The following is a 23,133-nucleotide window of genomic DNA, read 5'->3' on the forward strand; positions in this document are numbered from 1 at the left end:
ATAAACACTCAAACGAGACGGGGTCATTTTGGACCCCTGAGGACAACAGGTGTGATTATGTGCTGCCAGTAAAAAACTTGAAGTAGTTTAAAAACAGCTTTCTAAATTAACGTTGACATAAACCCGTCCGTGATCATCTGTTAAAGCAGCCGACTCTGGTTGAGAAACGATCCTCACGATAACTGATGATTTAATTTATTTTTTACCCGAAAACAAAGAAAAAATTCATTTTTATGAGGTTTTATCAGACTTAAATTTGAAATGGAAAAGAGAAATTGTGTCAAAATGTTTGAATTAAGTTTTAATTAAAAGTGGGGAAAAATCCACTTCATATTAATTATCAATCAAACCAGATGGGGACATTTTTGACCCCTGAGGACCACAGGTGTGATTATGTGCTGCCATTTAAAATTTATAAACGCTTGAAAACAAACAAAACAAAAAAAATTCTCACTAAAGTTCAACATACAGCACTCTGCAGTCAGATAGTCAAAATAATCTAAACATTTAAATATTTTATTGTCTCATTTTATTTCCGCTCAAAAACAGAGTGTACTTTATGTAAACAAGGGCTGGTGAAAGGTAGATTTTGTGGTAATATGCTAGTCTCAAGTAAACGTGGTGTAACACTGGATTGATGAAGAGTCGCAGCAGAACTCTGCACACATCAGAAGCCTGAACGAGGCTGTGAACTATTACTGAGCAAATACAGGGCCGTGTGCCGCGGTCTGAGGTGATCGTGGATTCACTGAATCACAATCCATCTTCATGACCACCTGTGATGGTTGATTTCCACTGAAGGTTAACCGAACATAACGAACATTTCTTGACAGGGCTGTCCTGGTTGACACGCCTCTGCAATGTTGCGTGGAGATCAGGGGCAGTACCTGTGGCCTGGCAGACCAGGGTGGTGGTCCCCATCTTTAAGAAGGGGGACCGGAGGGTGTGTTCCAACTACAGGGGGATCACACTCCTCAGCCTCCCTGGGAAAGTCTATGCCAGGGTGCTGGAAAGGAGAGTTCGTCCGTTAGTCGAACCTCGGATACAGGAGGAACAATGCGGTTTTTGTCCTGGTCGCGGAACACTGGACCAGCTCTTTATCCTCTCCAGGATACTTGAGGGTGCATGGGAGTTTGCCCAACCAGTCTACATGTGTTTTGTGGACTTGGAGAAGGCATTCGACCGTGTCCCTCGGGGTGTCCTGTGGGAGGTGTTGCGGGAATATGGGGTGTCTGGCCCATTGCTACGGGCCATTCGATCCCTATACAACCGTTGCAAGAGCTTGGTTCGCATTGCCGGCAATAAGTCGGACTCGTTCCCGGTGGGTGATGGGCTCCGCCAGGGCTGCCCTTTGTCTCCGGTTCTGTTCATAATTTTTATGGACAGGATTTCTAGGCGCAGCCAAGTGGCGGAGGGCTTTCGCTTTGGTGGCCTCAGAATCTCATCTCTGCTTTTTGCAGATGATGTGGTTCTGTTGGCTTCATCGGGTGAGGGCCTCCAGCTCGCACTGGAACGGTTCGCAGCCGAGTGTGAAGCAGCGGGAATGAGGATCAGCACCTCCAAATCTGAGGCCATGGTTCTCAGCCGGAAAAGGGTGGAGTGCCCACTCCGGGTCAGGGACGAGACCCTGTCCCAAGTGGAGGAGTTCAAGTATCTCGGGGTCTTGTTCGTGAGTGATGGGAGGAGGGAGCCGGAGATCAACAGACGATCTACATCCCTGCCCTCACCTATGGCCACGAGCTGTGGGTAGTGACCGAAAGAACGAGATCGTGGATACAAGCGGCGGAAATTAACTTCCTCCAAAGGGTGGCTGGCCTCTCCCTTAGAGATAGGGTGAGAAGTTCGAAAGGAGCCTCACCCAGGAGGCGCCCCCTGGGTGAGGGGGGTCTGGGCTTCTCTGCTTGGGCTGCTGAAGCTGAAGAAGATGGACGGATGGAGAGTTCCTGACATTTTGAAAGCACAGCCGGGCTTTCTAAGCATTAGCTGGTTGGACTAAACCTGCAGCCCTCAGAGACGCCCTCTCTGCTCACCAACAAAACTATTCTGCCCCGAACAACACAGATGAACGTTGCCTACTCCAAACAGAGATGACGAAAAAAAAAGATAAAATGCATTGTTTGGAAAATCATTTTCATGCAGAGTAACCTCAGTGCTGCTGTTGATTTCTAACATCACAGCTGCACATTAGAACCCTCAGAGTGGATCTGTCCCAGTGGGGCAACACTGCACTTTACATGCTGAAAAGAATGAATGAAAATCTTAAACCAACACACCTCTCATGACCAGGTTATTTAGGAAGGAAAAGACCAACAAAACCAAGCAGAGGGGGAGGAGCAAAGTGTGCACGCCACATGTGCAGCAGTGGTGTTTGCACAGACATGTCGGAGGGAAAACTGAAAACGAACGTGTTCAGGCCCTGAGTGGCTGCGGACTCCGAAGCAATTTTGGCCACATTGATGAGCTGATCACATGATTTCTGAACATCCCCTCATTGGAGGGAGTTTGTGCTCCCCCCATAAAGTCACGCTAGTGTTTCTACACCACTCTGCATTAGTTATTATTCATCTCTGGCTCTCTCCCACAGCGTGTCTTTTGTCCCGCGTCCTTCCCTTCAAACCCAACCGGTCGCAGCAGATGGCCCCGCCCCTCCCTGAGCCTGGTTCTGCTGGAGGTTACTTCCTGGTAAAAGAGTTTTTCCGTCCCAGTGTCGCTTGCTCATAGAGGTTGGTCTTTTTGTGGGGTCTTAACCCTGCACTATAAAACATCATGAGGTGTCGTGTGGAACTGCGTGTGGACGAGGTCTCTGAAAACAAAACGTACTGCACCAGTGCAAAGATGACACCAGACCAGCAAAGCAGAGCCTTTGGTATTAATGTGGTCAGCCAGACACTTTTAATTTGAATTTTTTAACAATAATCATAGAACCTGATCGCTGTCAAATGATTTAAGTACACCAAAGAGGCCTGTAGCTCTGCAGAACTCAGACCTGCTCTCCCTCCAATTCTGCTGCTCAGAAACAAAATAAAATTAACCTTAAAAAAAAATTAATAATAATAATAATAATAGGGGGGTGGGGGGCATACAGCGTCACTCTTACCAAATGTCACTCTCCCCCTGTGAGTAAGTGCTTGGTGGAAAGAGAGAAAAGGAACAGACAAAAATAGTAATCTCAAGGTTGCTTGTAAAATTACTTATAAATGTAGATAATATTTGTATATAGGTAGATAAAGTTTGGTTGATTTAAGGGGGATAGCAAGAACGTAAAGGTCAATACAATCAGAAGGTCTTAGCTCACTAGCTAGGTCAACAGAGAACCGGTTATACATGCACTAAAGTAAAAGAAGAGAAAATTGAGATCATATCCAAATCTGAAACTACCCAATGAGTCTCTGATGCCAGATTTTTTCTTTTTAAATAAAATGGCTAATTGACATTATTGCACATGAGCAAAAGACAGTAATACTATTAGAGCTCTGTTCATTGACCCGCTTCTCCTCCTCTTCAACAGAGCGTCCTGAAGCACTTCAAAACATTCAGAAACCTGGTGACGTACGATGGTGAGGATGTTTCATCAACAGCGACCAAAACCAAAAAAACCCAAACACTGGATAAAACCTTGATGTGAGGACAGAGGAGACAACCAGCAGAGATGAAGGTACAACACTTACATCATTGTGCTATAATGTACAGTAAATGGCTGCATAAGTGCTTTTTCTTAAGCTTGAAGGAAAAACAACGTATTTATTGTTGAGGCATCATTTAAAGTTGGCCTGTGCTATCCATTCGGGGTGCCCATGTAAAATCCCAAAGGGTGGGAAGCGGGAGAGTAATGTTTGAGGACATAAAAAAATAGCGGTGACGATGTTACCCCTCGGACTCTGTCGTTTCAAAGATCGCTGCTACATTAAAACTGCACGGGATCATGTGCAACATCAGGAAAAGGCTTTGAAGAAGATTCCTCTGCACTCTGCTCCGTCTCGCTTTTTCTTTTTTTGTGTGGGGGGGTTGTTTTTTTACATGTCCTGCCGCCTCGTTATTGGTGTCGATTGGCAGTGTCCAGGTCCAATAACATGGCAGAGTGATTCAGTAAAAACACCGTAGTTGCAGTGAGGTTATTTAGGGGAGTCACTCTGGAGGAGGCTGACAGTCTGCGTCTCTCAGGGGCTGCGGCGCCCATCGCGCTCACACGGGCCCGTTGACCGACACTTCCTGGGGCGGTGGCGTTTCCTCTCTGTTGGGACGACAAAGGAAACAGTCAGCTGCGTGCAGGAGACACGATGCACGTCCAGCACTACATGCTGTTAGACTGCAGTCTGTCTGCTGCCTCCGTATGGAACAGGCTGCTGCTGCTCCAAGTACAAAGTTTTGCCTCATTGTGTGAGTAGCATTTCCTCGTTTCCCATTTCAACCACAAAGCTGAACCGATAACCCCGAGCTCCACTTCTGAGAGTGGCGTCTCCCATTATTCCCCCAAATGCACAAACTTTGACACATTCACCTCCACTAACATGAATGCAGTGCTTTACATTTAGTGTGAATGCAGCAACTAAATATTCTCCTGGTATACAAACATACTTTAACAACTAAACGTACTTAACAAAGATGTGTTTTTAAATCAGAAAGTGTAACCCGAGTTAACTGATTTCATGATTCTATGAAGGCTATGTGTCTGCTTTAGACAACAACATGTTACAAGCAGCAGCAGTGGCCTCTGCAGGCACTCAGCAGACTCCTCCCCCCCGCTGGAGTCTACATGATTCAAAGTGTGCAGCCCACTGCTGAACAGCGTCAGCTCGTCTGTGAGCGTGTATGAGCGACTTGGCTTTCACATATACAATCATGCTGTGTGCTAAAGCATTATTTACTATTGCATATAGCACCATATTTACTGCATTTCTTTGCATTACATGCAAAGAAATGCACTAGGAGCCGTTTCATCTTTCTACCCCTCCTTGAATCGCTACCTTATCGTGGTGGAGGGGTTTGTGTGTCACAGGGATCCCAGGGGCTATGTTGTCTGGGGGCTTTTGCCCCCTGGTAGGGTCTCCCATGGCAAATTGGCCCTGGGTGAGGGACCAGACAAAGAGCGATTCATAAGACCCTTATGAAAAGGACATCGAGGGAACAGTTTACCCTGCCCGGGATAGGGTTACCGGGGCTCCGCCCTGGAGCCAGGCCCGGGGAGGGTGCCCGAGGGCGAGCGTCTGGTGGCCGGGCCTTAGTCCATGGGCCCATCCTCCCGCAGGCCCACCACCCGCAGGAGGCGCCATAGGGGTCGGGTGCATTGTGTGCCGGGTGGCGGCCAGGAGCGGAGGCCCTGGCGGACTGACCCCCGGCTGCCAAGACTGGCAATAGGGACATGGAATGTCACCTCTCTGGTGGGGAAGGAGCCTGAGTTAGTGCGTGAGGTTGAGAGGTACCGGCTAGATATAGTCGGGCTCACCTCTACACATGGCTTGGGCTCTGGAACCTGTCTCAGTCTGGAGTTGCCCCTGGTGAGAGGCGGCGGGCTGGGGTGGGTATTCTAATATCCCCTCGGCTTGCTGCCGGTACGTTGGGGTTTTTCCCGGTGGACGAGAGGGTTTGTTCCCTGAACGGGTCCTGACTGTCATCTGCGCTTATGCGCCGAGTGGCAGTTCAGAGTACCCAGCCTTCTTAGAGTCCCTGGGGGGGGGGGGGGGGGGGGGGGGGGTGCTGGAGGGGGGGGGGGGGGGGTGCTGGAGGGTGCTCCACCTGGAGACTCTGTTGTCCTGCTGGGAGACTTCAATGCTCACGTGGGTAATGACAGCGAGACCTGGAGGGGCGTGATTGGGAGGAACGGCCTCCCTGATCTGAACCCGAGCGGTGCTTTGTTATTGGACTTCTGTGCTAATCACAGTTTGGCCATAACGAACACCCTGTTCGAACATAAGAGTGTCCATAAGTGCACGTGGCACCAGGACGCTCTAGGCCGTAGGTCGATGATCGATTTTGTAATCGTATCAGCAGACCTGCGACCATATGTTCTGGACACTCGGGTAAAGAGAGGGGCTGAGCTGTCAACTGATCACCACCTGGTGGTGAGTTGGATCAGGTGGCGGGGGAGGACGCTGGACAGACCTGGTGCACCTAAACGCGTAGTGAGGGTGTGCTGGGAACGTCTAGCAGAGGCCCCAGTCCGCGAGATCTTCAACGCACACCTCCGGCAGAGCTTCAACAGCATTCCGAGGGAGACTGGGGACATTGAGTCCGAATGGACCATGTTCAGCGTCTCCATTGCCGAAGCTGCTGCATTGAGCTGCGGCCGCAAGGTGGTTGGTGCCTGCCGTGGTGGTAATCCCCGAACCAAATGGTGGACACCAGAGGTGAAGGGAGCCACCAGGCTGAAGAAGGAGTCCTATCGGGCTTGGTTAGCCTGTGGGACTCCGGAGGCAGCCGACAGGTATCGACAGGCCAAGCGGAATGCGGCTCGGGCAGTGGCTGAAGCAAAAACTCGGGTGTGGGAGGAGTTCGGAGAGGCCATGGAAAAAGACTTTCGGACTGCCTCGAAGAGATTCTAGCAAACCGTCAGACGTCTCAGGAGGAGAAAGCGGTGCTCTACCTGCACTGTGTATAGTGCTGGCGGAGCGCTGCTGACGTCGACTGAGAAAATTGTCGGGCGGTGGAAGGAATACTTCGAGGACCTCCTTAATCCCACTGACACGTCTTCCGAGGAGGAAGCAGAGTCTGGGGATGAGGGGAATGACCCGCCAATTTCCGGGGGGGAGGTCACTGAGGCAGTTAAACAACTCCTTGGTGGCAGAGCCCCTGGTGTTGATGAGGTCCGCCCCGAGTTCCTGAAGGCTCTGGACGTTGTAGGGCTGTCCTGGTTGACACGCCTCTGCAATGTTGCGTGGAGATCAGGGGCAGTACCTGTGGCCTGGCAGACCGGGGTGGTGGTCCCCATCTTTAAGAAAGGGGACCGGAGGGTGTGTTCCAACTACAGGGGGATCACACTCCTCAGCCTCCCTGGGAAAGTCTATGCCAGGGTGCTGGAAAGGAGAGTTCGTCCGTTAGTCGAACCTCGGATACAGGAGGAACAATGCGGTTTTCGTCCTGGTCGCGGAACACTGGACCAGCTCTTTATCCTCTCCAGGATACTTGAGGGTGCATGGGAGTTTGCCCAACCAGTCTACATGTGTTTTGTGGACTTGGAGAAGGCATTCGACCGTGTCGCTCGGGGTGTCCTGTGGGAGGTGTTGCGGGAATATGGGGTGTCTGGCCCATTGCTACGGGCCATTCGATCCCTATATAACCGTTGCAAGAGCTTGGTTCGCATTGCCGGCAATAAGTCGGACTCGTTCCCGGTGGGTGATGGGCTCCGCCAGGGCTGCCCTTTGTCTCCGGTTCTGTTCATAATTTTTATGGACAGGATTTCTAGGCGCAGCCAAGTGGCGGAGGGCTTTCGCTTTGGTGGCCTCAGAATCTCATCTCTGCTTTTTGCAGATGATGTGGTTCTGTTGGCTTCATCGGGTGAGGGCCTCCAGCTCGCACTGGAACGGTTCGCAGGCGAGTGTGAAGCAGCGGGAATTAGGATCAGCACCTCCAAATCTGAGGCCATGGTTCTCAGCCGGAAAAGGGTGGAGTGCCCACTCTGGGTCGGGGATGAGTTCCTGCCCCAAGTGGAGGAGTTCAAGTATCTCGGGGTCTTGTTCGCGAGTGATGGGAGAAGGGAGCCGGAGATCGACAGACGGATTGGGGCTGCAGCTGCAGTAATGCAGACGCTGCACCGGTCCGTCGTGGTGAAGAGGGAGCTGAGTGTAAAAGCGAAGCTCTCAATTTACCGGTCGATCTACGTCCCTACCCTCACCTATGGCCACGAGCTGTGGGTAGTGACCGAAAGAACGAGATCGCGGATACAAGCGGCAGAAATGAGCTTCCTCCAAAGGGTGGCTGGCCTCTCCCTTAGAGATAGGGTGAGAAGTTCGGCTATCCGGGAGGGGCTCAGAGTAGAGCAGCTGCTGCTCCACATTGAAAGGAGCCAGCTGAGGTGGTTCGGGCATCTGACAAGGATGCCCCCTGGGCGCCTCCTGGGTGAGGTGTTCCAGGCATGTCCCACCGGGAGGAGGCCCCGGGGCAGACCCAGGACACGCTGGAGAGATTATATCTCTCGGCTGGCCTGGGAACGCCTTGGTATTCCCCCGGATAAGCTGGAGGAGGTGGCTGGGGAGAGGGAGGTCTGGGCCTCTTTGCTTAGGCTGCTGCCCCCGCGACCCGGCCCTGGATAAAGCGGATGAAGATGGATGGATGGACCATATTTACTGACCTGCTTTACTTCGTGACTACTGTTGTGCAGCGTCACATTTTCTTAGCAAACCCATGATGCATTGCACTGCAAATGCAGGATAATTGTGCAGTTTTACATGCAAAGAAATGCACTAGGAGCCGTTTCATCTTTCTACCAAACTACATCTGCTAACACTGTGCAGAAGGAAGTGTGACGAGAGGCTGATGCTCGAGGCAGCAGGAAGGATGGAAATACTCATGTCTCTCCAGCTGAGCTGACATGCTTATTAATCTGTCTCTCTTCAACAGCATGTCTTTATCCTGTCTTCCTTCTCTCACCCCAACCAATCACAGCAGATGGCCCCGCCCCTCCCTGAGCCTGGTTCTGCTGGAGGTTTCTTCCTGTTAAAAGGGAGTTTTTCCTTCCCACTGTCACCAAAGTGCTGCTCACAGGGGGTCATATGATTGTTGTCTGCATGCATTATTGTAGGGTCTACCTTACAACATAAAGCACCTCGAGGTGCTTTACTTCCTGGCTACTTACTTCCTGTCAGTCTGCGTGTTTACAGGTAGATCCTCAGCAGGCTGCTGCTCTGAAGCTGTAGGAGGATCTGACAGGGAGAGCTTCTCCAGAGACACCGGACACTCCTCACTGCAGAACACACACACACGTATAAATGTAACATTTATTATGCTTTTAGTTGTAAAACCAACCTGGGAGACCAGCAGAGGGAAACAAGCTCAGAACAGCTACGCTCATGGACACTCGTGCAGAATGCATCATTTTTGAACGTGAAGACGGCCAGCTGTCCATTTAGTTTGGAGCATGTGGAAATGAAGGCTGAGTGGTCAGATCCACTAGTGGCATACAAAATGCTCATGATCTGTGTGGAGCTCAGCTGGCTCCGTGTTAACATGACAAACTTTAGCTCCGGGGTGAACTGTACTTAGAAAGGCGAAGCTCAACTGAATGCATGCAGCAATTTCAAATTCCAGCGCGCTCTATAATTACATCAATGTGGTAATTATGTTTCAAATATAGATGTTTGCACACACACAGAGGTTGTGTGTGTGCAGCGTGGACAGTCTCAGGACGTTACCCCAAAGTGACGTTTGTTTTTCGGCGCTCATGCTTTACTCGCCGGATACGTTTCACTGAGCTTTAAACGCCCAACTGCTTTCACTGATATGACACATTCTGAAAGACGTGACGACGCACACCTTTTGAGGTCCGCCGTCTTGTTGCCCGGGGCACTGGCTGTTTCTAAGGTGGGAGGAGCACCAGCATTTTTGTCATCCTCCTCGCTGTCAGAGCCTCCGGAGGAGCTGCTGTCTGAGGCCACGAGTGGAGCCTTTCTTCCTTCTCCTGCTGGACCAGGGGAGGTACTAACATCTGCTGACAGACACGTGCAGAAAAATACTGTTATTACACTTTTCTTCATTTATTGCTCCAATTAAGAACCGGTGTTCCTGAGTTGGACATGAGTTTAGGAGAGGATCTGCCGGCCGGAGCGGTGACGTGTGACTCACCGCTCTTCTCGTGGTTTTGTTTGGCTTGTTTATCGACATCACTGCTGCCCGTTTCCACAGGAGAGCTGCACCTGGGATCTGTCTTTGTACTGTGGGAAACCAGGAAGAGAGCATTGAGCATTGCGTTCCTATGAAAACCGTCACCAGTGCGGTCTGTGTGACTGCTCACCCAGAGAAAGGCTGGAACTCAGTGAAGTTAGCCCAGCCAGTCTGCTGTGTCTCGGTCGCGCTCCCTGCTGAGCTCTCCCACCCGGGGGAGGTTTGGGATGCTGCGTTCTCTCCAGAATCCCTGAAATTTGCTGTCCAGCCAGGACCTGGAGATGACACCAAACACTTTTAAGACCTGAGAGGCTGTTCACAGGTCAGTGCGACATTTGGCTGCATTCCCATCTACCCGAATCTGACGTGTTCTGCTCAGAGTCTTCGTCCTCATCCGATTCAGATGCACGGTCCCGCTCCCGACCTCCGTTTTCCATGCTGCTCCTGGAGCTTCCCTCTGAGGTTTGAGAGACCCCGAACCTGGAAGAAAGGGAGAAGCTCATTAAGTTAAAGGTTTAATGAAACAAATCCACGGCATGCAACAAAGTGCAGTGAGGATGAAACACGGCATCAGCTTGACCTTGTTCTGGATTTAGCTTGAGTTGCATAGTTGATCTCCTTATCGTCCCAGATATCCTCCTCCTCTTCAGCATCATCAAACTGGCGTATCCTCTCTTTGCAGCAGGCTTCAAATGCAGCTGCGTTGGCCTGTGAACAATGAAAGGAGAGCTTTCAGTGGGTTAAACATCGTAACATCGTGGACATATTTATGAAGGAGCGTGTTGTGACTAATTAGCAGTGATGCGGTCCTTTCACTGCACAGCAGAAACACGCAGCTCACGCCCATCACTGGACGAGTTTTAAAGAATCACACACACTTACACTGTTATCATCAGCATCTAGATTGAAGTTTATTTCGGCGATTCTGTCAAACGTAGCGCTGAGGAGGGAGAACACACACAGAAGCAACAACACACACATTACATGTTTGGGACATTTCGATAAACTCTGCGACAGCTCAAGCCGCCTCCTCCTGTGACACCTGGAGGGCCAAACTATCTGAACAAAGACACCAAAGCTATCCTATGTCGCTGTAAGCCAGCAGTCAAACATGCTGGCCGCTGTTGCACTACACACATGATGCCAAAAGAATCCCTGGGAACTACAGATCAGGATGAAAACTCTGAACTCCTTTCCTTAGAAGACTTACTTGATATTTTCATCATGTTCGCTAAACTCCTCGTCGTTGAAGCCAAACTGATCCACAAAGCTGGCAGTCATCTGTTGGATCTGATAGTCTGAGAAAGCCTGTGAAGTTCAAGCACAACTGGTGAGCTCATACTTTTGTTCCTGGTGTCATCGTGAGTGGTGCGGCAGCGTGTTAAGATTTGCTTCTGAGCGCGGCTGCGATACCTGTTGGAGCGACAGGTCGTTGGGGAAGGGGCTCTCCATGTCATCGTCCTCACTGGACGAGTGCATATTGTGAGTGCTTACCTGCAGGACAGAGTGCAGAACAAGCTCAGTGTAACAGCGCTATGAGGTGTGTCAGTGTATTGAATGTACATAGGTCATGTAGGTCAAGACACTTCGGAGTTGTTGCTGCTGATATTTTTTATTTATTCGATAAATCATCTCAAAGCCCAAATTTGCTGAGAAGGTTGTCTGCTCTGCTGTGGGCTGCACGCTCCTGTCCTGATTAACTGCTGCTGCAGGACGCAGAGCTGGACTTAACGTGGGGGAAGAAGAGGAAGAAGAGGAAATGAGACTTACAGCACTGTGCAAAAGTTTTAGGCGGGTGTGGAAAAAATGCTGCAAACACAGAAAGTTTCAGAAATATAAATGACTGTTTATTGGCCCCTAATGTATTCTGCAGCAGGACAACCAGACCAGACAGCCAAAGTGATGAAGAACTATCCTCAGCATAAAGAAGAACAAGTACTGAAGTGATGGTCCGGCCCCCACAGAGCCCTGATCAACATCGAGTGTGTCTGAGATTACATGAAGAGACAGAAGGATGTGCTTAGTTCACTGAGATGTTTGGAACGAGCTACCAGCCGAGTTCCTTCAACAACTGTGTGCACGTGTACGTAGCAGAAGGCAACGGCTGCTCACACCTAGCGATGGGCACCGGTATCGGTTCTGACATAAACGGTAGTAACGGTAGCTTTATTTTCCTGAGATGTCAGACACTTTGGATTCTAGCCAATCATTTTACCTTTGCGAGCGTAGTAGGCGGGGCCAGGTACGTAAGTTCTTTTAGAGCAGAGCTACAGATTAAAAATGCCCAAGGAGGACCGGTCAAATTCTTCACAGCAAAAGATGCAAACTCAGCAGCAACAAGTGCTTTAAGCTGATACTGTGATACTGTCAAAGGAGGTAACACCTCGAATCCGATGAAACACCTGGCGACGCATAGCGTTTTTTTTAAAAGCCGAGAAATGCGCCGTATTTGATAGCTTGCTGCGAGACCTCACACCGAGCACATCTACTGCGGGTGTGGTGCCTGTTATCGGACCCGGAGCAACATCCCCCAAAAACCCGAAGAGGAGAGTCCTGGCCCCTAGCCCTGCCAGTGTAGCAGAAATGATGAGGATGATGATGCAGCAGCAGCCGTTCTTCTCTGCGTGAGTAGCTTAATGTTGTTCGTGTGTAATTTACGTTGAGTAGGCTAACCACGTTATTACATTAATGCATGTAAGGTGAACTAGCAAACACCGTCATAGCTACATGCGGCTGTCTTCTTGTTTGATGGCAGATACTCCCTTCACCCTGGCCAAAAAGGCTAAAATGACCAAAGAAAAAGTGGAAAACAGCTGAACATGAGAGGTTTAGGACAAAGTTTGTGTTTTCCGTTCTTTAAGCACTGGTTCGAGCACCGTTTAAGCACCAGTTTGGTACTGGTATCGGCTAAAACCTAAACGATACCCATCCCTACTCACACCAAACGTTGATGTGATTTAGATTTCTCTTTTGTTCACTCACTGCATTTTGTTGACTGATGAGAATAAATGGTTAACACTCCCAGTTTTGAAAGCATCCCTTGTTTACAGCATTTTCTCACCTGCCTCAGACTTCTGCACAGTGCTGTACCTGCCAGGTATTTGGTGGGAGGGACTCACCAGTTCTACGGTATTCCTCCTGTTAGTTTCTCTCAGGGTCTCGTCCACAAAGCTCTCCCAGCGACCTCTGCAGTCTTCTGGCAGCTCTGCAAAAGCAAACACTGGTCAGTGATTTTCAGTTAAAATGGAAGATTTAATAGTCACACTGGACAACTGTATAAATACCTCTGATGAGGTCAGAGATCTGGGTCTGTACTGGTCCTTTCTCCAGGTTCTGGACCACCATGTTGGCTATTCTAGTCAGGTGACCCATGTTGCCTCTCCTGGTACCACCATCAGCCCTGACAGTCACAGACACAGTTATTACCTTCAACTCAAAGCACTGATTGTAAGAAAAAAAACACAGGAACCTACAGAAGGAAGACTTACTGTATTCTATCGTTCTCCTCCCAGGCATCAAGGATCCTTTGAAGCAGTCGACACTTCTGGAAGAGCTAAGAGTTTAAAACAGCAACATGTGAGCGCTGTGATTCTGTGGAAATGTTTCAATGTCGTGTGATGAGGGCGGGACGTGCATAACCACTTACATGTGCCACGAGCGCACCGTGGATGCAGGTCTGTGGGTCGCTCGTCCCATCCGTTGTCGCGTCCTCCTCTTGCGCCTGAGGGCTGGACGCTGTAGCGCTCTCTTCGTGGTTCTGCAGGCCTAGGCCTGGCCGCTCCTCTGAGGAAGGATGGTTCAGGATAGAGGCCACACACAGCTCCACTTGGAAGTGCAAAAAGTTATTCCAGGAGTATTTGAAGAACAGATCCTACAGGAGGCAGACACAGGATTTCCAGTACGTGCATTTCATTTTAAACATTTTAGCAAGTTACTGAGAAAAAACATGAACAGCTGATTCTGTGCCCTTTAACACGTGCTGGTAATATTGGAGCCTTACCAGTGACCGTGAACCAGTACAGCAGGGCAGGGTTATTTGAACCTGCTTTCACAGATGGGTAAAGAGTGCTTCCCAACCTTTTGACTAACGTCGTACAAATCCCATGCAATTTCCCAAAACACTGTACAATATACAAACGGCATCTTCTAGAAAGGTTAGCCTTACCAGTAGCAGGTCCATGGTGGCCAGGTTACAGAGCTCCTGGCAGATATTGGGTGCATTGGTCTGGAGCAGGGCAGCCACCAGCCGGGCCACATGAAGGCGAGCATTCCCCAGTGGCTGATCTAGAAGGCCAAAGGTCGTCAATATTGCACTTTTCTGAGGAAAGAGTGAAAGTAGCATATGGACATTGTTTTTTAATAATAATAATAATAATAATAATAATAATGATGTATACTTTATTGATCCCCGTGGAGAAATTACTCTCTGCATTTGACCCATTCACTCAGTGAAGCAGTGGGCAGCCACTAAGCAGGCGCACCGGGGAGCAGTGTGTAGGGACGGTACCTCGCTCAGGCGTACCAGGGGGTAGCCGTTCGGTAGATTCGAACCCCCAACCTTCCGATCACGGGGCAACCACTCTACCTACTGAGCTATCCCTGCCCCAAATCAAGTCAAAACTATAACATGACATTTAACAGCAGCGTCAGCTGTACAATACTGGAAAATGAGACCAGCGCTGAAAAGTGCAGTACCATTACAAACATGCAGCTGAGTGACTCCAGTGTTCAAAGGCTGCACCATGCTCATGCTTACACTCTGATTACACTGCAGTCTTTACCTTGGGGGGATCCTGAAGAAGCTGCTGGAAGTCCTTTAAATGGGGCTCAATGGCATTTAAAATACTGCTGTTGACAGTGTAAGACCTTTCATAACCCTGAGAATACAGATCCATCAGCCCTTCCAACCTGACAGACACAAGCAGAGACAATCAGCATATCAGCTCAGTGACTGTGACGGGTTTTTTCTACTGTCTCGACTGAGAGGCGAGTAAAATACAAATTTACTACATGACGTCACTTAAGAGTCAGGAAGACACCAAAATTAGCACAATTTACATCCTGAATGATTAAGAACTGGAGGGACTCACCCAGACCTCCTGGTCTCCAGTAAGGTAAGTAGCACTTGAGTTCCATTAACGATGGAGGCCTCGCTCCTCTCCCCCTCAAACATGTTCTTGAGAAGCCCCGCCACGCTCTCCTGCCTGGAACACATTTATGCACCATTAACAGGCCAGCTAGCAACAATGTTTTAGCTTCTGATGCAAAAGGAAGCATTTTCAAAAGGCACAAAGTCAACCTCACACACACCCACACAAAATCAAAGCTGCAGTCAAACAGGCTCTGCCAGCAGGTCTGTGTGTACACATGCTACAACCTGAGGTTTTTAATGCCTCTCCATTTCAGGTCAAGAACTAAGCAAACAACAGTCAACAATGACGCTGGTGTGTGGTGTGGACAGAGCAGGAAGAGCAGGCATGAGTGATGTGGGAAAGCTATCCCCACAGTTCCTACAGAGAGTTGTACGTTACTACAAACATACAAGCGTCCGCAGACTTACGATTCTAGCACAGCCAATAGTGGGTCGGCTTCTACGTTCTCCTGCATCTGACTGGCCTGATCTCGGCTAAGGCGGATGATGTCACACAGCGTTTGGGACGCATTTGATTGTCTCTGAAAAATAAATAATCCAATTAAATTATTGGAACCCATCAATAAAAATGATTAGGAAACATCGAGACGACACTCGGCCAGCACAGCGAGCGCTGCACCCACTCACCTCCTCATCTTTGCCAGCATGGATGAGCTCTGTGAGTCTCTGAACCAACGTTTCCTCGTTTAACCACTAGGATTCAAAAGAAACAGATCACTTAAAAGCATGCGACAGGTTCGAGCTTACTCACAGGACATACGAGCCATTTCGGTCGCTTACATGCAGAACATCCTGTCTCAAAGGGGCAGGCTCCACACAACTGATGAGGCGAAGCAGCAGGTCCATCATGGCAGAGGCGTCAATGTGTTTCAGCACCAGACCAATAAAGCCTTCTTTTTTCTTTAAAAAGGTAATAACCTGGAAAATGACACAATGTGAAAGACTGTGGATTTTAACAGACAGCTTATGTCAATCTTAGATTTTCACATTTGAGGGTTTTTATGCTCTCTAGGCATGTTTTCACTGGACTCTTCCTCCGGGACTAGGAACCTTTGGAGGAACAGACTGACTTTCCAAAGTGGGGACGAGCATTTCTATTGAGTCCCAGGAAACTCAGCAGACCCCACAAAACGCCCTGCTCCAGTTGCTATTACTCTCTGAAACTTTGGTGTGTGGAAATGTTCCTAAATGATTCGCTTAATCTGAGAGGAATTCATATCTTGTTTACTAGTTACCTGTTCGGTTTTCCTGGCAATGAGATTGCCGATGGTTTTGCTGAAGAAGCTGGCTAGTAGAGGATTGAGAGGTGGGTCCTGTTCCAGGAAGTGGTAGAGCATCTCGAGGAGAGACTCGTCTCCACCCAGCTTATCGTTTATAATGGAAACATCTGAGGTCAGAAGCTCACAAGCAACATTGGGAAACCTTGCAGAGGGAAAAACACAACAGACTGACGTTAAGATCAGATCTCTGTGTCAAACTAAAGATTTCAAAGTATCACTGCAAGTATGAGTGAAGGAAAAATGAAGGTGATGGGGTTACAGGTTCAACGTGTGTGAGGATTTAATCACAGCAGCAAAACGTGGATATATGCAAAAAGCTGGAAGTTTCTTTTTGCTGCGTTCCTTTCAAACAACAGTGCATATAAACTTCAGCATTTAATCTAAAAATACCAGCGCGTGCATATCAAACAACAACAGCATTTTCCTGGTAAAGTTCATAAATCCTAAATAAATCCTGTGTATGTGGAGAGAGTTAGATTGCTTTATTATGTGACCCATGAGCTGAATTATTAACTGAACAAGTGAGTTAACTGTGGTGCTTGTATCTAATTGACATCAAGGCAAATCAATTCAACTCAGGCTCAACATCTGTCTTTGGAAATAGGTGCATGTTCCACTTCGTGTTCGTCTTGCTCCCAGTCTTCTAATCTAACTCTTAAGTAATGTCTCCACTCTCCCAGCAGTCTCTAAGAGTCAGTGTGGGCTCTCACTTAAAGCGGCTTCGCTCCTCCAGATCAGCAGGTGGCTCTGTGGTGATGAGGCTGACCAGCTCCTGCATGCAGTGGTCCTGGGAAAGGAAGAGGAGCAGCCGACGGTTTTGGGCCTTGCACTCCTGCAGGACGTCATCCTCCTCCATCAGCTCTCTCAGCGTCACGTCCTCCCTGTCCAGCAGCTGGTCAATGTGGGAGGTGGTGTGCAGGTCAAACTTCCAAAACATGGTGGCCGCTGGGAGGGGGGACACAGCCCTGGGCCGACAGAGCGAGGAGAGAGGAGTAGGACAGTTAAGAGTGAAAGGTTGGGATGAGGAAGCAGGGGCTCCAAGCTGACGTAAACAAACAAGAGGATTAGTACAGCACTAGTACTTCTATCCTTTTATACCAAAGACAATGTTCACAGCAACGGTAATATTCTGGGATTAACTTTAATCTGTCCTGTAAACAGCATTCTCTCACGGGCCTAATGTGACTCGGGTGATCAAAGTAAGATCTGGCCAACTGTAGTCACAATGTTGCAATAATGTAGAGCACATCATACAGCCTGCACTGAATTTTTCATAGGTTTATGAGACAGAAACATATGGTCTTGTCAGTGTTCGTGCTAAGCTGCGAGACATCAGGCAGTGTCGATGGCTGCAGAAGTTCAAACCTGGACCGTAACTGACGCTCTAACGTAACATGGAGGTGATATCAGTTAAGACAGAAAACGTTGTCATGATTTAAACGCACATTGGTCCAAGTAAACACAGTCATAGTGTAACTAGAAAAAGACACAAATGCCTGACAGTAAAGTGTTCACACATACCAGTGGATGAAATGTGGATATCTTTAATCAGACCTCCCCCACGGGCAGGCAGGCATTTGTGTTTGTGCAGACGACAGAGAGTGTGGCGAGGCCTGGCATTTATCAGCATGGGTCTCCTTTTAAAACGCGGGCCTCTTTAGGAGACGGGTCGCTGAGAGGCTCACCATACCCTGCACAACATGAAGGTTGATTATTAACTGACAAAAGGTACCAGGAGTCAATTCTTTTAGTAATCAGGTAACCTATTGCTTATTACATCCATTAATTGGATAAGAAATACTTTTGTCTTATTAATGAGAAATAATACATAATAATAATTTACATCATGTATCGTGTTCAAAAGACAAAAAACCCCACTGTAGTTTTTATAATGGAAACCAACGTTTTTAATATTCTGACTGCACACAACGTCTGCGCAGGCAGGTAAGCGCTCGCACTGCACGCACCTGCCATAAAAAACTTATTCTCTTTAAAGAATAAATAATCAAAAGTACAGTAAGTAAGTCACACAAACTACTGAAACCTAAGGCACGAAGTAAAACTGCCTCTACCCTTCTTGGAGGGCATTTTGTGTAAGTGGGCTAGTGAATGAGTGTGCATGTGTGAAAGAAACACATGCAATGAAGAAAAGCAAGAATATCAGGATTCTCTGAGGTTTGCCCCGACGTTGGATGCAACATTTCCTGCTCTAAAAAAACAGACGTTCTGATGGCGTTTTCGCACCTTGAGCAACTGTTGTTGGCTCTATATAAATAAAATACAACTGAACGGTAAAAATGTTAATGACTGATGTTAACACATCATAGAACATATTAACTTCAGTGTCCTGCCTAAAAGACCCAAGTCAGTCACCCATGTGTACTTTTACTGTCTTAGAAAAAAACAAATATATATGTAATACAATATGTTTCACTGAAGCCTTGACATAAATATGGTCTAGTACACCCCTTGCCCCCCTTTATACTCACTCCTTCTTGTTACAGGTATCACTGCCATATAAAGCAGGGCGGTTGGTAACAAGCTGCCTGAATTAAACATCATATCAGACTAATTTAACGGTTCATCTGCATATTTTATTTTGACTGCGTAAAACAAATTGTGGCGTCTGGCAGCAGCTACAAAGTTAGCCTTTCTTCACGTTGGAGCTTCCTGAAAGTGTTTTTTCACTCAAAACTGACTTTTTCCAAGTAAAGACGTTTCTCAATATAAACACGAGACATTCTTTATTTGAACTGAAGAAGTGAGTTACCGTATCTCTTTTGCTTTTGACCAGTGAGAATTACAATTAAGTTTATTAGATACTTATGTTAGCTAAAATATTGCTGTATAAAGTTGTTATTACGTTCAACTTCTGAGAGAAAATGACTAATATTTAAACTAAAATGAATCCTATATTATCACCAAGAGTAAAAAGAAGGCTTTAAGCTTTACGTTGTGCATAAATAGTGATTTATATCAATACCAACTGACAGGGAACAGCGTGAGATATTGTTATAAGATTATTTTCCATCTCGCCCAGCTCTACTTGTACCACAGTTGACCTCGTTATTTGAAGACTTCTCCATGGCTATCTGGCAATCCACCACTTTGACTTTCTATATATGACAGGGTAACACCTTGTACAAATGCTATGTGCAAGCTCATTACTCTACACATTGACTGCTTAGGTCAACTTCCCCCTCTTCTCTGGTGTAACAGCTCAATGTAACATATTGTTAGAATCCGTTAAAAAAGAGAAAAGTAATAATAAAGTACAAAATGCTTTTGTGACCAGGCTGTTTGTTTTGTTTTTCCCCCATGCAGTTACTGTGGTAGCTAATCTAGACAACCTAACACACCAGCAGAGACACGAAACAGCTACATCTGCTGACTTTGTCAAAGCCAAAGTGTCTCAGCGGGCAGTGCAACAGATCTAACTGTTGACCATGGAAGTAAAACTACAGGAGGAAATCAAAGTGCTTCCCCTTTTTTCTTTTCCCATTTTCCTGAGGAGGATCTTTGCACATGCAGCAGCAGCGTCCATCTGGCATGCATTTACAGAGTACACAAGCGCAATAATAACCCGCTGAATGCTCCCTGTGGACACCGAGCAGGAAAGCAAATGCTTGACTTTACATCCAAAATAGAACAAACCAGAGGCAACCTCAACAAAAACAGTCTTCTGGCACATGTAAGAGATGATGGGGAAAAAAAGGAACAATGGCACACAAAGGGCACACATGTGGATAATGCGAGCCAACAGCAGCCTGTAATTAGGAGAGTTAAAAAAAGCTGTACAATCAAGCGAAAGGGAATCCCACCTGTCTGTTGCCATGAACTCTCCTTTTACTCACTGTGAATGTAAATAACAGTCCAGCTGATAGCGAACCAGTGTTCACTGGGTTGTACTAGAAACCTTGTGACACCAGCTACCAAATGATTAACCAATCCGCACACTTCAGAGGGCAAACAGAAGCTGCAGTTTTTGCAGTTTGCTGCTTAATTGCATTTTAAAGCACTGAAGCTGTAAAAAATGTTTTACGTTTAAAGCACTGAAGCTGTAAAAAATGTTTTACGTTGACCAGACATATCTAAGACAGGCGATGGTCCCAAAATATTTTAAGTTAACATTATGGAGTACCTTTGTCAGCCATCAACCATGATATGGCTTCAGACTTTGATCACATGATGGGGATTTGGTAACGCGTCACACTTTATAAACTGTTGTAACTGAAGTGATTTCTTAAGATTGTTTGACAATAAGAGACACTGGTGTGTAACTGAAGACATGTAAGCTGAGCTTCCACAGCACTGGCATGATCAACATGCACATCAACTGACTGACGGTGGGGGCTCAGATTTCTGTTTACTTTAACTCCAGAGGAGGGCACAAATGCCCAAATGATACCAGACTAACATGGGATCGATGCTACAGCACATACACTGCTGAAGTCACCAGTAACTCCAACATGAAAGATAAAACTACCACTTCACCTACAGAGTGTGTAGTTACTTCCAGCTCAGTAAGTCTGCGTTGCTGGCCTCAGCCGACTCCGAACACCCCTAAAGTAACGTTGGCTCTTTAGTTACCGAGCTATAAAAAACACATGCAGCATTTAAAGAGACGTATCGGTCAGAAAATGAGTTCTGTTAACGTCGACGGGACTAAACATTAACAGTTAACGACTATGTTACATTAACATCGATTAAGTAATCCAACAGCCATTACTGAGTCCTTGTGCGAAGTTAGCCGATAGACCAGCACTGGTATCTCGATCAGTGTTAATTCACGATATTTAGACACCAACTTCTAAAGTTGGGGAACAACTCAGCTAAGGTTAGTTCCTCCTTTTCTCTGATTAGCACATAAGCTAATTAGCTACCAACGGTTAACGTGTACTGAGCGGCCAACTTAAATAGCTCTCTAACTTGGGTTTAACTTTGTCGCTGCTGCAGCAGCAGGGTTAAGATTAGCTCTACGCTCAAACTCACGATAAGAATTCCCGGTTAAAACGTACCTTTGGTTGAATGTCCGCTGCGAGTAATTCCGTGTGATCCGAGTTGTTGCTGTTTTTCGTTAAGCAGCCAGCTACTAAATCACGAGCTGTCCAGCTACTGTTAGCTAGCCGTATGAGCTAACATACGTTAGCCTGTGAGCGAATAGTGATTTGTTTTGAAGAAGGGGTCAGTCTGCGACAGCACAGACCGCCGTTAGCTAGCTCAACTTAGCTAACGATAGTCAAATGTGGCTAAGAAGACTACAAAATAAACTGTTCCCCCGCGTGAATGACTACGTGGTGTTAATAACAATCCGAGTTATTTCAATGCAAAGTGTATGATACGTACTCGCACACAAAGTAATTCAAACGCGGGGCTAAGTTTAGCACGCAAAGCAGGAAAAACTCAGTCATATTTTTCGAATCAAAATGGCGACATGGTTGCGGGCACGCGCGTCGGGGACGTGCCTCGACTTGAGACCGTGCACCGAGCTCTCCAAAACATCTTAAAGCGCTGAGTGATGCAACGCTGCTATCACACATCAAACTGTCCTCGTTTTCACATGAGATACATATTATTTCAAAACCTGCAGCTATAAACCTGCTGTCTGAAGAGTGCCGTTTATATTTAATTGCATTTTAACTAATAAACATTTACAGGCAAGATCATTCTGTAATTTTAAAACAATCGGTGGAAAATGCACAATAAAGACTTGACACCAGTCGGGTTTTCTGCTTTGTAGTGTACCATGGCTGCAGTTCGGAGTCTCACTTCGTTTATTTACGTTTTGCTTCCAGTGCACCTGAGACATGCACAATGGCACTGTTAGATTTACCTCCCAAGAAATCAACATTATCGAAGCAGCCTGAGACTATCTTGTTAGAGAATGGAACAAAAAGTGGCCAACATTCACAGAAGAGTGCTTTTCCTTTATTTTAATGACATGGACTAATTATGTCTGAAATAAAATAAGATCCATGATCTTCCTGGACAAGAAAACTGCTTAAAAGAGCAACAGCCTGTGCTGAAGAAGGTGCTCATACCTGATACTGACTTGCAAGGTTTTCAGAATTGTACAATCTGTACTCTCTACTACTTTCATTTTACACAGCATGTGTCTGGCCCCACACATGCCAAAGGACACACACCTCGTTTTTTCTTTAGGCTTAACCATTGACTTTATCTGAGTGTCCTTACCTGAGCTGGTCAAATTAGTTGATTCAATGAACCCGTCCTCCTGCCCTCTTGATGTTTTATCTGGACCTTTGTTTAGAAAGGTCTTTCAGTCCACTGGTCCTAGTGTGCTTACAATCATCAACGCCTCTCTGCTTTCTGGTCAGGTGCCTGTTTTTTGTAAAAGTGCTGTTAAAAACCCCGAACTTGATGCTTCTCTGTTTATCAACTATAGACCTATCTCAAAATTACCATTTATCGCCAAGATTTTAGAGAATGTTGTGGCCAAGCAACTCACAGCGGTTCTTGATCAACATAACATTCTTGATCATTTCCAATCTGGTTTACGTAGAGCTCATTCCACTGAAACTGCACTTCTTAGAGTGTCCAGTGATATACTGATGAATTATGATGCTGAGTGCACTGCTCTACTGTTGTTGGACCCGACCTCTGCCTTCGATACTGTCGACCATCATATTCTGTTAGATAGACTAAAACACTGGGTGGGTATATCAGGAACGGCCTTGGAGTGGTTTAAATCTATGTGATCCTTCTCTGTGGCTTCCTCCAAGCTCAGGTCCTCTCTCACCTCTCTTGGTGTGCCACAGGTTCTGTCCTGGGACCTGTACTGTTTTTGTTATATTTACTCCCTCTTCAGGAACTTCTCAGCACTTTTAAGGACATTTCGTATCATTGCTATGCAGGTGATTTTCAGCT

The 23,133-nt window shown here is 47.1% G+C and overlaps 1 protein-coding gene across 2 annotated transcripts; it reads right to left on the reverse strand.

Annotated features, from left to right (window-relative positions):
- Window positions 1–2,862: 2,862 nt before the first annotated feature.
- ppp6r2a (protein phosphatase 6, regulatory subunit 2a) lies at window positions 2,863–21,706 on the reverse strand. Of its 2 annotated transcripts, none has more exons than XM_080886871.1 (24): window positions 21,264–21,706; window positions 17,767–17,936; window positions 16,956–17,210; window positions 16,201–16,387; window positions 15,746–15,883; window positions 15,593–15,658; window positions 15,374–15,486; window positions 14,904–15,017; window positions 14,595–14,721; window positions 13,979–14,131; window positions 13,460–13,684; window positions 13,302–13,366; window positions 13,098–13,213; window positions 12,933–13,018; window positions 11,227–11,307; window positions 11,024–11,121; window positions 10,696–10,753; window positions 10,394–10,521; window positions 10,169–10,293; window positions 9,944–10,088; window positions 9,775–9,863; window positions 9,466–9,640; window positions 8,789–8,896; window positions 2,863–4,231 (listed from the first exon to the last, which is right to left on the reverse strand). In XM_080886871.1, the coding sequence occupies exons 3-24, from the start codon at window positions 17,180–17,182 to the stop codon at window positions 4,183–4,185; spliced, it is 2,673 nt and encodes an 890-aa protein (XP_080742997.1). In that variant the 5' UTR covers window positions 17,183–17,210; window positions 17,767–17,936; window positions 21,264–21,706; the 3' UTR covers window positions 2,863–4,182. The 2 variants fall into 2 exon arrangements, with proteins under 2 accessions (XP_080742997.1, XP_080742998.1); XM_080886872.1 differs by having other exon boundaries at window positions 9,466–9,637; window positions 21,264–21,705.
- Window positions 21,707–23,133: the final 1,427 nt, after the last annotated feature.

The sequence above is a fragment of the Rhamphochromis sp. 'chilingali' genome (genome assembly GCF_963969265.1).
Source record: "Rhamphochromis sp. 'chilingali' genome assembly, chromosome: 7".
Classification (NCBI taxonomy): domain Eukaryota; kingdom Metazoa; phylum Chordata; class Actinopteri; order Cichliformes; family Cichlidae; genus Rhamphochromis; species Rhamphochromis sp. 'chilingali'.